The following is a 15,379-nucleotide window of genomic DNA, read 5'->3' as shown; positions in this document are numbered from 1 at the left end:
TAAGATCCGTGAGACGGTCTCACATGAGACCCACTCCTAAATAATATAGCTAACATGATCATCACCCTCTTCGAATTTGAATAAATCAAAGTAAAAAAATATCACAACAATTTGTTGTTAAATATTTGTTTTCAAATAAATCATATTTATGAATAGTAATTTATTTCAATTATTTGGAAAATTCTCACACAAGTTAGGTGCACAAAATTATCGATAATAATATCATCTATCATATATAAAGTAAAGTATATCAAAAATAGAAAGTCTTGGTATTTGTATAAAAACAATTTAAATGCTAATATTAATTAAAAGGTGTTTTGTTGGATGTGGATCCACGTAGGAGACTGACCGATAACATTTCCAATTGTTATCCGCTTCGTATGTTTTGTACTCAAAAATAATAAAATTAATGATCTATAATGTTAGTTGAGTACGGTCTCATGAATTTTATCTGTGGGATGGGTCAACCTTATCGATATTCACAATAAAAATTAATACTCTTAGTATAAAAAATAATATTTTTTCATGGATAACTCAAATAAAATATTCAACTCACAAAATAGACCCGTGAGACCGTCTCACACAAATATTACTTAATTAATAAATAAAAATATATTTGGATAACAGAAAATCTAGATACTTAAACTATAAACGAAATATCCGCCTAATTTGTCTCGATAAACAAACGCTTACCCTAATAAAGTGCAAAAATGATACAAACTAAGTGCTCGGCATGTGATAATTCTATTTTTAATCTAATTTATTATTTTTAAAATATTTGAGTTTTTCATTATGATTAACAGATTATTTATTTGTTTTGTAATTTATTAAAATATGTTAAATTTTCATGGTGATTTTTATTTAATGAAATAAAATATAGCTTTTTTCATCCATTAAAATGATTGAAGGGTTGATATATTATTATACAGTATAGTATTACACTATTTTATTTTTATATATAAATACCAAAAATAATACACTTGATAATTAAAATAGTAAAACAACTTTTTTTTTTGTATTTTGAAATACACAAATTTCGAATACGTGAAATAATTTGAATGTCGAAGATTATATTATATTTTGTTAGTATTGATACTATGATACAGACAAACAGCTGATAATAAAGCACCAAATGTTAAATCTACTTTCAAATATCAATTAACTAATTAATTAAAGAAATAAATGTACGTTATTTTGCCATTACACGTTCAATAAGTTGAAGTCAGCAAAGGCTAAAATATGGTCAAATTGAGATTATAATAAGGTAAAAGCTGCCAACATTTCGTATTAAAAGTCAACAAATTCTGGGATCGATGAGTAATAACATATTTCAAATAGGTAACGATTGTTTTTATTGTACCAAGACGAGTATTTCAAGCGTGTTTATGTTTTCTGAAAAGTTTCTTAAGGTGCGTGCGAGTGAGGAAATAAGCACGTTGGAAAGACTCGTCTTCATACAGTGAAGAAAATCGTCGAATCTGAGGCGTTCCATGTGCGATGCAATTATATTTTTTGGGATTCTTTCTCCAAATATAATTACTTCTAAATAAAATTATTTGTACATTTTTTAAAAAATAAATAGAAACAATGTGTTATAAAACTTCCAGAGATAATTAGTGAATGTTATATGCGTTTCTCGTACATAATTGTTTCTTCGTCCGAAAATAATCCTTTTCACAATGCTTCCGGCTGAATTTGACGTTTCGAGCCGAGACCCGAAATGTCAAATATAATTATTTTTATCAATTATTTTTTTGTCGCCAATTGAATGGTTAATCTCAGTCAATTATTACATCACAACCATATTTCTCTCGATAATTGCATTCTTTGCAATTTATATATATGAATCGAGCATATAATATTATTTTAATATCAATTGTAAGATTGAATTTTTATTGTTTTACGAAAAGCGATATACAACTGCATATAAGAGTGAAACTCCAATTTGTTAAACTATATAACAGTTCGGTTCAGTCGTTTTCCAAACACGTATATATATTAAATCCGGATGGGCAAGCACGTTCTTCATTAAAAAACACTGGAGGTAATGGTATCCAAAGATCTCAACAAATGTGAAGGAATAAAACTCAAAGGAGACGAGATATTCATCAGAATCTTGGCTAGTGGCCACAACATATTAGCCACACTAAAGCCATAAATATTATATTATTAAATAAATTGATTTAATTGATATTGTAGGCAGTTTGAAGATAACAATGCAGAAATTTACCAAAAAATAGAGAGGTTCGTGGCTTTTGGTGGGTCTATTCCAAGGATAGACCACACTCATTTTCAAGAATTTCAAGTCCTTTTTCTATCTCTCTTTTCCTTCTTTTTTTTTTTTGCGTTTGTGTAATTTATTTATGTATAAGAGTGTGTGGATATGCAAACAAATTTGTTTGGATAATGTATAATGGACAAGCTTAAATGCAAACAAATTTTAAATTTTTCCGACTTGTATATGGTTTGCATGAAACAAAAAAGGAGGGAGTTATATTAGTTACTCGTAGAAAAATGACCATTTTCCCAATATATATTTCTCTATACGATTATCCCTTGGTAAATAGACTGCTCATAGATTGGTGACAAGGGAAGAAAATAATGGAAGCATAGGGCTTTTATTACTTTAAAAAAGGAGAATATTATAATAAAGAAAATGTTCTCCACTTTATCGTAAAGTTTTGCATGCATATAAATGCTCTATATAATCATTAACGTTTCGGTTGAAAAAATTAAGATTAGTGGATTATTAATTGAATTTTATCGATGTAATCAATTTAAAATGTTGGCGAAGATAGTAAAGTTGAAAATAAAATAAGTAAAGGTTCTATATCAATTTTGTGTGTGTAAAATAATCAGGTAATGGAGAGAATATATATATATATATATATATATATATATATATATATATATATATATATATATATATATATATATATATATATATATATATATATATATATATAAAGTTGGTAAAATTCTTCCTCATCCTTTTCTATTTATTCCAACAATAATGTACACATAAGTGTGGAAAAGGGGAGAATAATCAATCAATCAAACTTTGGATTCCTCATAAATTTTGATTAAACAAAATTTATTTTGTGTGTACATGTCATTCATGATTTTATTTAGAATATTTACTCCACCAAGATTTTAAAAATGTTTACATGTAAGCTTATATATATTATATAGTAAATGATTGCATTCACCTTTTCAAACTTGTGTTCATTGAAGAATATATGATTAGTGATTATTGCAAATAATTTAAGATTTGTGCTATTAAAATTAGTTATATAGAAATATAATTGAAATTATCATCTTTGCAAATCTATTTGCGCATACTATTAATTCATCAGTTTAATTTATTTGGTTTTTAAATGAATATTTTCTTTATATATATATATATATATATATATATATATATATATATATATATATATATATATATATATATATATATTGTATCTGAATATATAGAACAATGCTTTCTGTAGCCCTGATCCAGCCTTATTAACATTGATATGGGCCCAACAAGACCCATCCAGTATATTGGGCTTTGCGCTTATCCAACACCAAGAGATGGGCTAAACTATTTATTATATCTCAAACGAACTATTTCATCCAGACGCTTTCGATCAGTACTTATAAAATATTTTTTAATTTTTTTTAAAAATATATATACGTTTGAACATTTATTCTATTAAAACGTTTTTACAGTTAAAAAGATGTTTGAATCATTTTTTTCATTATTCTAAAAACATCAAAATATATCTCACTTATTCTTTAAAAATTATATTTGGAGAACATTTTTTCAAAAATATCCTCATATTTTATTTTATTTTTTTACAAAAATCATACTTTTAAGTTTTTTTTTTCCACTTTAAAACACTAAAAATATTTTTCCAAACTAAGCCACATTCTCAAAAAGCAATTTTTTTTTAACAAATATAACTGCAACAACAAAGAGAAAAAAATGTTGGAAAAACATGGAACACGTGAGAAGTAACAACCTTAATTCGGTCCTGTCAATGAACAATTTGGTAGGTTCATGTATTATCTATGCTTGTATACTATATTATTAAGTGTGAAAACATGATAATAACTACTTAAGGAGTACATCAACTTTGCTGAAGTTGAATAAATGATATTTGATTGTTTTTAAAAAAAAAAAGAGGACACCAACTTTTTTTTCCCAATTTTACCCTTATATGATATTAATATTACACTTTTGTTTTTTTTTTTTAAATTTCAACGCACTTTTATTTTATTTTATTTTATTTTAATCATTCAAATATCGATTTATTCTCTCCATAATTTGTTAAATTTCACTTTAGTCCATAGATAAAAAAAATTGTACACACATCACGTGTTCAGAGTAACTAGTTTAAAAAAATGAGACGGTGGAAAACCGATCCAACCGAAACCGATAAAAAAAATTAAAATTAATCAGAACTATTTTGATAACTATTCTTAATTTTTTCTCAAAAATCTTTTTTATTTAAAATTTTTAAATAATATAAAAATATAAAAGATGACGGTTGATATGACCGCCAGGTGGTGTTAATTTTGGTCACTGTTCGTATGCAAGTAATATTTACACATTCGTTCCGCTCCGCTAGGCACTGCACAATTTTTGCTACGCCCTTCCCAAAACCCTCGAATTTCCGGCATTTTTCCACCCATCAAAATTTCCTGAATTTCTTCTTTCTGAAGAAAATTATCAGACATCCATTTCTTTCTCTATTTAGTTCGTTTTTCAGGGGATAATATGATGGGAAAAAGGAAGAGAGGGGCTGATATTAATAAAACGCCGCCACCGTCAGGTATTTTGTGATTTGCTCGGAAATTTTTAGTTTTTTTTGCCCTTGATGTGTTTTGGGTTTTATTTTTCATAACTTGTTGTACTTTTAATAGTATCGTCGATTTTTTTTACTCTGCATTGTTTGATACTGTTAATGCGGTTGATTGTAGCAAATACTAAATTTTGTGATAGATGAGTTGTATTATTACAGATAAAATTTTATTTTTTTTATTACATAATGCATTTTGATTACATAGTGCAAACATTCGCCCAAAATCACAGTTATGAATGTTCTTCATCACTGGCCTGGTTCTTAACAATTTTTGTATTGTCACCAGTTCTCTTCTGACCCGATTATCTTGTCTTTATTGGATACTTGTCTTAGCCGTCAATTGCCTTTACCACTTATCCTCTTTGCCATTATTTTTTTGTTGTCATTTGATCGAATTATGTCAGTTAATTGTTTGTCTTCCGATAGAATGGTTTGGTTCCACAAACTTCCAGCGACAAACTTTCTGGGTCCTTGTGTGAACGAACTGAACTGCAACTTTTGTAGTTCATTAACTCTGGGGTGATGACTTTTTTATTTTCATGTTGCTGTAAAGATAATCAATTTACATACTTTTAATCAATCTCCTTCGTGATTCTCGGGATACTACAATGCATGGTTGCATTTATTTCATATTTTGTTCTCTGAGGAGAGTCATGTGTTTGGTAATGCATTGCCCTAATTTTCTAGATGATTGGTTGAAATGTTAATTCATTTTTTTCTATTGTGGTTTGCAGATTTAATGCAACATTATGAAGAAAGTCAGTTGAAACAGGTTCATCTATCATATTTCAAACTTTTGGCCCCTGTACTCTCTTCTTTCGCATATGTATAATTTGGAATTGTATTCATTGCAGAAATCTTTGGACCAACCAGATACCAGTGCTACTCGGCATGCACCATCCATCATGGATGTTACGGGAAGTTCTCTTACTAGACCACAAGGCCACCAATCACCTCAAAATCAAAATCATGGTGCTAGCCGTGGAATATCATTGAGACATTCTCGTCATTACTTGGATCACAATTATTCTAGACGAGGCTCGATTAACCACATCAATGCATCTCCGTCTGATTGGAAGGGTTCTCCCGTACTTGATACAACAAAGCTATCCTTTAAACTGGCCAGTAAGGACCATTCTAACTTTCGATACATGGGTACTCTCTATATCACTTCGAGATAACCGTGTACCTTCAACTTTAGGAGTATTTATATGAAAATATCGCATCATGGGCTCGCATGAACCAAGGGCATCAGGAAAAAAATTAAATTGTGTCTGCATTTTTTTTAAACTTTATATCCGACCCTTGACCTGAAATATATATCATGTGCCTCGTTTTGCCCCTCATCCCAGCTCGCACACCGTCTTTCCTGTTTAGCTAATATTGCCTCTCGCCTCCCAGCATTTATTTAATTTTTAGTTAATGTTTCAATTTTCAGAATGTAGGGAGTTGATGTTCCATAAACTCAAAAGAATTCGGGCAAGATCGTTGACATCAAATACAGAATCCGACTATACGAGAAAAATGGAATGCGGGATATGCCAGAAGCGATTGAGGAAGAAGTCCTTTAATTTTGACAACTCTAACTCGTCCAGTGAACTCTCAGTTGTTGGTGTTTTAGTTTGTGGCCATGTTTATCATGCCGACTGCCTGGAATTGAAAACGATCCCCGAAGACATGCAGGATCCACCTTGTCCAATATGCAAACGCCAGTTATAATTGGCCATCCCTAAATAGCTGGATAAGAGCAACCGTACATGTTTTCTAACATCGACCCTGTATCTGTAATATGGTTAGGCGCAAGTATAGCGAGCGGATATAGTATATCCAGCTGTTATGGAGTTTTTAACATTATATGTACTTATTATCTTTCGAAGTTAATTTGGTTATAATAATGATGCTCAACCAGGCTACTATGTGTGATTTTTTTTATGTTTTGAATTTGAGATCCTGGTGAAAAAATGCGCATGCAGGATTAAAACAAAAGCAGAAAATTAAAATACTCAACTAGGTGTGAGAACTATTTCAGTGGCTTGAGTACTGAGTTGTCTGTCCGTTTTTCAAAACATGATCTCGAAAAAATGAGACACTAATTATTTTGGAGAATCCATATATATTATTAGCATCTAAGTCGGAATTGTAGCAATCCAAACCACTTTTTGTTTGGTTTCTTCTTTTTCTGCCTTGTTTCGTCCTGAGGATGCGTTCTTTTTGTTGCAAATTCTCCCACAGAAAATGAATCTCCATCCTGCAAAAATTCTCTTTACATTAATCTTGAATACAAAAGAGACTCTTGTGGTTGGGGTATGTGTTGATCCTTAGTTTCTCGTGGAGCCATTGCTTATAATTCATTCTCGTTATGATAAGATCCTTTACCAATATGAAGAAGCGTCGAAGAGGATATTGACGACTTTGGTGTATTCCCTTCCTCCATTTCCAAGCTCAACTGAACCTTGTATTATATGCATGTGATTCGGTATTCAGGAGTGTATATTAAATAAAAAAAATATTAGTTTGCCAAAGCAAAAACCATGCTTTAAAGTTCAAAATGTTTAAAATGAGCAAAATCATTTTTTCTTGATTATTTAATATATCAGAATTTAAAAACTTATTTATAAAATTATTTAAATGCCCAACTTATTAATTAATAAGTGAGAACCTTACCTGCAGCAGACGATTCTCGATCAATGATGCCGCTCCATAATCGTGCCGTTGTGTTGGACTTCAACTACAGCTGCACACAGAGACTTGCATTCTTTCTCTTCCTCTCTTTTCTCACATATATTTGCACAAAACTCTCTTCTTAGCTAGCTATGCTTCCCTTCCAAAAGTTGCAGCTACATGCACGTAATATATTCATATAATTTTTTTAAAAAACAAATATTTACTTTTTGGGAAAACTGCATTGTAGACATTATATGTATTGTGATTTTGGTTATTTTTATTGTCAAAATTCAGTTTTAATTATATATTTTTTGTCATTTTTCATTGAGAGTATTGAGGTGACAGTACAAAAGGAAATATATGTGTGTATAGACATACCATGTGATAGAGCCGAATCTAATCTTGGAAAAATCGGCATGGACGAAACGGTTTCTTGCAATATTTCTGCATGTCCGATGGAGATCATTGAACTCATTAGAAATCCAGAAGTTATTTTTTGGTTATAGGGATATTGAGAAGTGTGTGAATGGAAGAGAGGGAGAGTTAAATAAGACAAGCACTCGTTAAACTGATTAATAATAACAGCTACCAGATATGACATATATGTAATATGTGCCCATCCTTCTTGTTATCGGTATTTATGGAGTTCATACAAATTTCGATATTTTAATTTGAATTTCAACTGCATTGGCCGCCTCTCCCACACTGCCATTGCAAAAAATTTATTACTTATTTATGTATATATTTTTCGTTTATGTAAAAGTTAGAGATTCCATGCATCACTCTACATCCTCTGTCGAAGTAATGTTATAATGCAATTTTTATTTGAGTGAGTCTCACATATCATAATTTGTGAGACGGGTCAATCATATCAATATTCATAATAAAAAGTAATACTCTTAGCATAAAAAATAATATTTTTTCATGGGTGATCCAAATAAGAGACTCGTCTCACAAATACGACCCGTGAGACCATCTCACACAAGTTTTTGCATTTTTATTTTATATGTTTCGATACATATATTTTCTTTCAGAAATTTAAACAGATGGACTTTGGGAAATGTATTTTTTGTTGTGTAGTTATTATTTAAAATTCAACTTTTCATCAATTCCAAAAATATATACTTGATTGTGTTGTATGTTTGATTAGAGCAAGGTGCATCAACAATCAAGCCTAACCAAATGTTTGGTTGTGAATCTTTTGAAGTTTAAAGACATGTCAAAATGTGCTTGCGAAACAAGGGGTCTGCAAATCGTCGGGATGACGGATTTAGCTAATTTTATGTGTAATTTGACTTTTATCGTGAGACAGATCAGTCAAATTGACCTAACATATTTTGACAATAGATAAAATGTTGATATGAAGTTTGGCCCGAAGTTGTTATTAATTCTTGGCCCCATATATAAACTATATATTACAGTACATGTGTAATCAATCCGTCAACAGCGATATGGATTGGGTAAAATGACCAAAAGGCCACAAACTGATCTTGTACTTGTTACTGTCTTACTTCTACATCACAAGGATTTGATATTTTTGGTTTCTAGTTATTTGTCATTTGGTGTTTTATTAGGTAAAAGAGTAATAACCAAATTGACTATTTGGTGAAGGCCCCCTTTTTAGATGACTTTCACGCCTATACAAATTTTACTTGAAGAGAAAGTTCTTATTGAATTGACCAATCGAGGGATGTGCTTTATGTAGTTAAAAGTATATAATTCGTGTGGTATGTTAATTAGTGGCTCCTCCGACCTTCATCCCACACATGATGTGTCACGTCTCGAGCCTAGCCTCACGCCTGCACGACTATATAGTAAACTCCTATAGCGATAACTTCGTATCCATTATGGCTTTAGATAAATGGTTAATTCAAGTTGTTAAAGAAGTATATTTTAGCTCATTATAAATCATCTTGAACTTTGATTTTTAATTAATATGGGACTAAAGTATTACAATCACCTTTCTTTCAGAACGTGACATCCTCGTCATGCCCCGTCTTTATATCCATGAGTGCCAATAGTCTAGAAATTTCTCCTACATGTTCAAGAGGTGGTTCTTATATAGTAATTTGTCTCGTTGGTTCAAGAAATGGCTGTTATGTAGCAAATAATTTCAAAAAATAATTTTTTTAATATGTACCAAAGTGCAGATTACTTGCTAGTCAACGTTTCTTTTGAATAAAAAAACAATAACAGTATTTTGGAGGTAGTAGCCAGCCATATTTCTCTTGAATTATTATAAAACACGAGTCCATGCCAATTAACAACCTAAGAAGATTTTACATCAATAATAATGGCGGATTCGTGATTTCTTTTCAGATGATATAATTAAAATACTAAATTAAATTTTAAAAGTTAATAATTATTTAATTTTCTTTATATTTATACTATATATCTATATTATATATAAATGCTAAGGTTCTGAAGGCAAAAACTTGTGTGAGACGGTATAATGGATCGTATTTTATGAGACGGATCTCTTATTTGTGTCATCCATGAAAAATTATTATTTTTTTATGGTAAGAGTATTACATTTTATTGTGAATAACGGTAGAGTTGACCCGTCTCACAGATAAAGATTCGTGAGACTGTCTCACAAGAGAGCTACTCGGTTCTTACCAATCTAACTTTGTGACACAAATTAGCTTTTACGAAAATCACATTTTATGATGTGATACGATGTTGTTATTATCATTTCTTTTGAATTTTTAATACGATGTTATTAATGATTATGTATGTTGTAGAATTCAAATACATGGGATTTTTTCTCGTCTCAATTTATTTTCTTGATGACGCAATAATATATCATTGGAGAAAAATTTTTCTCCATATATTCTATACTTAATATTTTATAAAATTTGAGATCCTACTTGACAAACATCAATTGATATGGTGGAATTTTTCTTTTTCCCTGTCATATTTTCAAGGAGAAAAGATATTTTAAATAATTCATTATTTTTAAACTAGTTTAAGAATCATTTTATATAAAAATAATAATATTGTTTTACGCACGTTGTGCGTGTTTGAATGCTAGTTTTGATAATTCCAACTAAGAATTAAAATGTTAAAATATCATCAGCCAATGAGAGAGCCATCGTGTCAAAACAACCTGTAGATGTCCCCACGCATCATTGCCGCTCGGGAAGATCCGAATCTGTGCATCCGCACATTCCTAACACAAACTGTCAACTTGTTGATCTGACGGCTGCAAAATCACTCAAATTTATTCCGATGCATAATTCCGGAATCAAGAAATGGCACCTTCTCTCCTTATTTACAGGGGGGAAAACAACAGCCTGGATCCGACTCATTCTCTCCTCTCTTAATTTCTCTGTTGTTTCTCCTCTCCCTGTCGTCCGGGAGTAACCCTTTTTCTTGGGGGAATTTAGAGGCGCTGGGTTCTTGATTTTCTAAGTTTTTGTTAAGGTATGCGTGTGTTATTCTCATGTACTTTGATTTAGTACCACCATTCTTTAATTTCTAGCCGGGATAGAAGTTTGTGAGTGGTTTTTTTTTTTTGTTGCTTTTTCTTTTCTTGATTGCTTGAAGATTCATTCTTACATACTTTTTACGGGTAATATTCATCACAATCTCAGGAAGATCTTTCCTTTTTGTGGTGCTGATGTTTCCTCTTCTTGGTAACGAGGGGAAAAAATGATCACGCCAATTTTACGTTATGTTTCAAGAACCAATTCTTGCTATCTTGGCTTTTTATTGTATTTTGCTGAGTTGGTTCTGATTTGTAGAAATTTTTTTATTATTATTAATTTATAAAATTTTGTTATAATTTTTAATTATTATTTGGATAATAATATAACAATATTAAATATATAATTTATAGAAATAATATAAATTTTTGAATGAAGGGAGGGAATTAGATATTGTAGTCAATAAATTACGTGTAAAGAGTATTTGTACAGAATATTTCTGTAAAAATTAATTGGCAGTCTACCTAATCTTTGCTTAAGCTTTATATATTAGTATATTTGCAGGACTCCGTCTATATATACAAAATTGTTTGTATATCTAGATAGATATGGCGGCGAAGACAGCGTCACCGAGGAAGGAATTCTATAAAGCAACGTAATTTGAAAGAGTTGGGTGTATGGATTTGGTGGTGGGAGCAGCCAGAAGAGGTGCAAGTACACCTTTGAAGATGAAGATGGGACCATGGAAATGGAGCAGATGGGGCTGAGAGAACAAAAAAATGTACTGATTCTGATGAGCGATACGGGTGGTGGCCCCGACTCTGCGAAGCCATCGTGTCATTCCAGCTCAGTATGTGGACGAGAACGGTAAGCATAGATGCCGTTTGATGAGGTTTTGTCCTCATAAGATCTGCTTCATGTTTGAATGGAGGAATTTTTTTCTGATATACGTTCAGATTGTGATCAGAGAATTCGATGAAGACGATCTGAATGTTGTGCTAATTTAACTGAGCCCTGTTTCTTTTCATGTGTCTAGTCTTTCCGTTTGGCGAAAGATATGCTACGTTCTAAATCAGCTTTATTAAGTTTAAGAATATTCATGTAACGTATTTTTCTCACTCATCTCCTGATTTGTGAATATTAAAAGCGATTCTATGATGTCCAATTCTTACATCATCTGTTTTACAGATTTTTGTTAAGGATGTCTGGAAGGAGTACACAGGATGGCCATTAAACGACATGGAGGGGCAGTACAAGTTCATGGTTAAACATGTTCAGCTCTGGAATGTTGCATTTCATAGCACATCTCCTAGATGGATCCACTCCCTATATCTTGCTGCCATTGCCGCCTTTTATGCAAAGTACGATGGTTTTTCCTGCTTTATTTTAAAATCTTGATTATTTAATAAAATTGTGCTGAATACCTGATATTTCACTGTGTAACTTGTATATTTGCTACATTTTATTCATTTTTTTGTTTTTTAGGGAGGTCGAAGCTGGCCTAATGGAATACAAACCGGATATCATCATCAGCGTTCATCCTCTCATGCAGCATATTCCTTTGTGGGTGTTGAAATGGCAAGGATTACAAAAGAAAGTCGTTTTCGTTACTGTCATCACCGACCTAAACACATGTCACCGCACCTGGTAAATAAATAATTTCATTGAAAATTTTCTTGAAATGTTGAACTCATAACAGCACCTTCTAATAAGCAAATACATTATCAACAAAGGTTTCAACCATCAGTGACCCGGTTGTATTGTCCTTCGGAAGAGGTAGCAAAGAGGGCTTTGCTTGACGGGCTTGAAGAATCTCAAACTCGTGTGTTTGGCTTGCCAATTAGACCTTCTTTTTGTCGAGCAATTCTCTCCAAGGTGAATAAATCAAACTTGATGTAAGGAAACTATTTTTAGCATAAACCTCATCTTCTCTTGTAATTTTAGTAATTTTAATTTACTTGGTTTTATATAGGATGATTTGAGAGTAGAACTCGAAATGGATCCAAATTTGCCAGCCGTTTTACTAATGGGAGGTGGAGAAGGTATGGGGCCGGTCAAGAAAACCGGAAAGGCCCTCGGAGAGGCTCTCTTTGACAAAGAACTCGAAAAGCCAATCGGACAGCTAGTTATCATTTGTGGTCGTAATGAAAATCTAGCCTCCACGTTAAAATCGATGGACTGGAAAATCCCAGTTAAGGTAACCTGCCTTTTTTTTTTGTCGAAGATCTACAAGACAACTCTCAGTGACCTCTTGTTGCTAGAAATATTATTTTCAAATCCTGGCATTAAGAAACTTAGAAGTTTTTTTTTTAAGAAACTTAGAAGTTGTGCTCGTTTCATTCGATGTAGATTAGAGGATTTGAAAAGCAAATGGAGAAATGGATGGGAGCTTGTGACTGCATTATCACAAAAGTATGTTATTCTTACCTTCCGTATATGTTGTTTCGGCTGCATCTTCTACTACAATGGTCAAGAATTAACACCTGGTTTTACACGGGTTTTGGGGATGTTACAGGCAGGACCTGGTACAATTGCGGAAGCATTGATAAGGGGCCTTCCGATCATTCTTAATGATTATATTCCCGGACAAGTAAGTGATTCCGAATTCTCATTTCTTCAATGGCCGCGTCTTCGCCTTTTCCTTGATCAAATCAAGACAGCATCCGTTATGCTCATTTCCCCACATTGGTCAGGGGGAAGAGTTTGAAAAAAAAAACTATAAGAATGCACAACATATGACACTTCTCTACCAATTTTATACAATCATTTTTACAACACGAGGATGAACATGAATTAATTGTTAGAGAGTCACACGCACAAGCTCCTTTGTTCACGGTGTAACAGAAATCAAGTTTACTCATGATACTTGGTTCATTTTGCCTTTTACAGGAGAAAGGGAATGTTCCTTATGTAGTTGATAATGGGGCGGGAATCTTTACACGAAGCTCGAAAGAAACAGCAAGAATCGTGGCCGAATGGTTCAGCACAAAGAAGGATGAGCTCAAGAGAATGTCAGAAAATGCACTAAAACTCGCCCAACCGAATGCAGTTTTCGACATTGTGAAGGATATTCATGATCTTGCTTGCCAACAGGGTCCTTTGACAAACATCCCATACATGCTTACATCATCGTTTTCGAGCTTAATTTATTAAAAGTCAATAACAATCGAAAATCATAACCAGGACTAGTGCCTGCTACATTGTGATTCCTTGTGCTCGTAGCTTGTGAAAGCATGCATGCTGTCGTTTTACATTCATAGTTGCTCCCAAGTTGTATATGTTTAGGGTGTTGGTGTTGAAAGTTTTGGTGCTATTGGATTTGTTTTAGGTTAGTTTGACTAACAGTGAATTCAACTTGTTTTATTTCATTCATTATTCATTCACGTTTCATCTAATATTTGACTCAAGTTACACAAAAGATTAATATCATTTTATGTAAATTCTATTACTAATTATTATTAGTACTTACTAACTAGTCGTAAATTTACTCGTATATATCACGCAAACACGCTTCAAACTATCTCTCTCATTAATATCTCATTTAATGACAAATGTTGAGATTTCATGAGTATTTTATGGTTGTAAAATTAATTTGATTCATATTGTATATATCTATTTGAATATAACTATTTGGTTACGTAAGAGTTTTTTATGATATAATTATATATCTTATAAATTAATTAGTCACTTGGATATATAAAAAGACATAAACAACCTCTTAACCATCTCAGGGAAAAAAAATATCTCAAGATGACATTAAATGAAATAAAATGGAAATTATTCAATGTCTCATATGCAATTAATAATAATAAAAAGCACAAAATTCATCAATTGTATCCACAAAATCTTAGAATTGTTCTCATGTCTCGTATAATTATAATGACAACGTTGTTTCTCATGTATTTATTTTTTTTTTGAATGAAGAATTTTTTCTTTTTGGAAAACAATTTTATGCTTTGAGATATATCAATATTTTATAATGCATCCATATGTCACAAAATCATTAAGTTGCAGCATAATATAATCATTATATAATCCTTAAAGATTTACACGTGCAAATCTTCTTCATTGTGTTTCCTTGAAATTTAAATATTGGTGTTCTTGATCTTACAATTTTCTTTGAATATGATATCATGTTTCATATCATTTTCTTAAACCTAGCCTCAAATATCAATAAATCATGTGCTTGAATTATTACATCTACAATTGTGGACCGAGCAATACGTTACAGCACAATATTTTTTTATTCAATTCCTTTATTTGTATTATTTTTCTTGTTCAAAACGCGGTGCATGTTGTAGGCTATAATGTATATTGAGAACAAATAAATTATATAATTCACGTAAACTTTAAATCACCTTCTTCGTTAGCAGAACACCCAAAATTTGTGACCTTCAGTAGTGTACTCTCATATCCATATTCACATAAAAAAAC

At 31.6% G+C, this 15,379-nt stretch overlaps 2 protein-coding genes and 1 long non-coding RNA gene across 4 annotated transcripts; all 3 read left to right on the top strand.

The window, feature by feature from the left end:
* The first annotated feature begins 4,582 nt into the window (after window positions 1–4,582).
* LOC140828013 (uncharacterized) lies at window positions 4,583–6,779 on the top strand. Of its 2 annotated transcripts, none has more exons than XM_073190982.1 (4): window positions 4,583–4,823; window positions 5,588–5,625; window positions 5,708–5,978; window positions 6,292–6,779. In XM_073190982.1, exons 1-4 carry the CDS (start codon window positions 4,769–4,771, stop codon window positions 6,570–6,572), a joined length of 645 nt encoding a protein of 214 aa, XP_073047083.1. In that variant the 5' UTR covers window positions 4,583–4,768; the 3' UTR covers window positions 6,573–6,779. The 2 variants fall into 2 exon arrangements, with proteins under 2 accessions (XP_073047083.1, XP_073047082.1); XM_073190981.1 differs by having other exon boundaries at window positions 5,708–6,008.
* A 3,565-nt stretch (window positions 6,780–10,344) lies between these two features.
* LOC140825400 (uncharacterized) lies at window positions 10,345–11,686 on the top strand. Its single transcript, XR_012116665.1, has 2 exons — window positions 10,345–10,943; window positions 11,510–11,686. It is a non-coding gene; the product is annotated as an uncharacterized lncRNA (long non-coding RNA).
* Window positions 11,687–12,136: 450 nt separating this feature from the next.
* Window positions 12,137–14,368, top strand: LOC140825399 (monogalactosyldiacylglycerol synthase 2, chloroplastic-like). The gene is made up of 7 exons (XM_073187154.1): window positions 12,137–12,306; window positions 12,431–12,592; window positions 12,679–12,820; window positions 12,918–13,142; window positions 13,295–13,357; window positions 13,461–13,535; window positions 13,835–14,368. Exons 1-7 carry the CDS (start codon window positions 12,185–12,187, stop codon window positions 14,096–14,098), a joined length of 1,053 nt encoding a protein of 350 aa, XP_073043255.1. The 5' UTR covers window positions 12,137–12,184; the 3' UTR covers window positions 14,099–14,368.
* The last annotated feature ends 1,011 nt before the right edge of the window (window positions 14,369–15,379 follow it).

This window comes from Primulina eburnea, chromosome 3 (genome assembly GCF_022965805.1).
Source record: "Primulina eburnea isolate SZY01 chromosome 3, ASM2296580v1, whole genome shotgun sequence".
In the NCBI taxonomy this organism is placed as follows: Eukaryota; Viridiplantae; Streptophyta; class Magnoliopsida; order Lamiales; family Gesneriaceae; genus Primulina; species Primulina eburnea.
Note: the sequence above shows the minus strand (reverse complement) of the source record. Positions and strands in the feature narration are given on the sequence as shown.

What these genes read in the sequence shown, in the direction of transcription:
- LOC140828013 (XM_073190981.1), top strand. Translation starts at nt 4,769, where the DNA reads ATGATGGGAAAAAGGAAGAGAGGGGCTGATATTAATAAAACGCCGCCA. An exon ending in TAAAACGCCGCCACCGTCAG is followed by an intron (nt 4,824 to 5,587) that starts GTATTTTGTGAT and finishes TGTGGTTTGCAG; the next exon opens with ATTTAATGCAACATTATGAA. An exon ending in AAGAAAGTCAGTTGAAACAG is followed by an intron (nt 5,626 to 5,707) that starts GTTCATCTATCA and finishes TATTCATTGCAG; the next exon opens with AAATCTTTGGACCAACCAGA.
- LOC140825399 (XM_073187154.1), top strand. Translation starts at nt 12,185, where the DNA reads ATGGAGGGGCAGTACAAGTTCATGGTTAAACATGTTCAGCTCTGGAAT. An exon ending in AACACATGTCACCGCACCTG is followed by an intron (nt 12,593 to 12,678) that starts GTAAATAAATAA and finishes TTATCAACAAAG; the next exon opens with GTTTCAACCATCAGTGACCC. An exon ending in GTCGAGCAATTCTCTCCAAG is followed by an intron (nt 12,821 to 12,917) that starts GTGAATAAATCA and finishes GGTTTTATATAG; the next exon opens with GATGATTTGAGAGTAGAACT.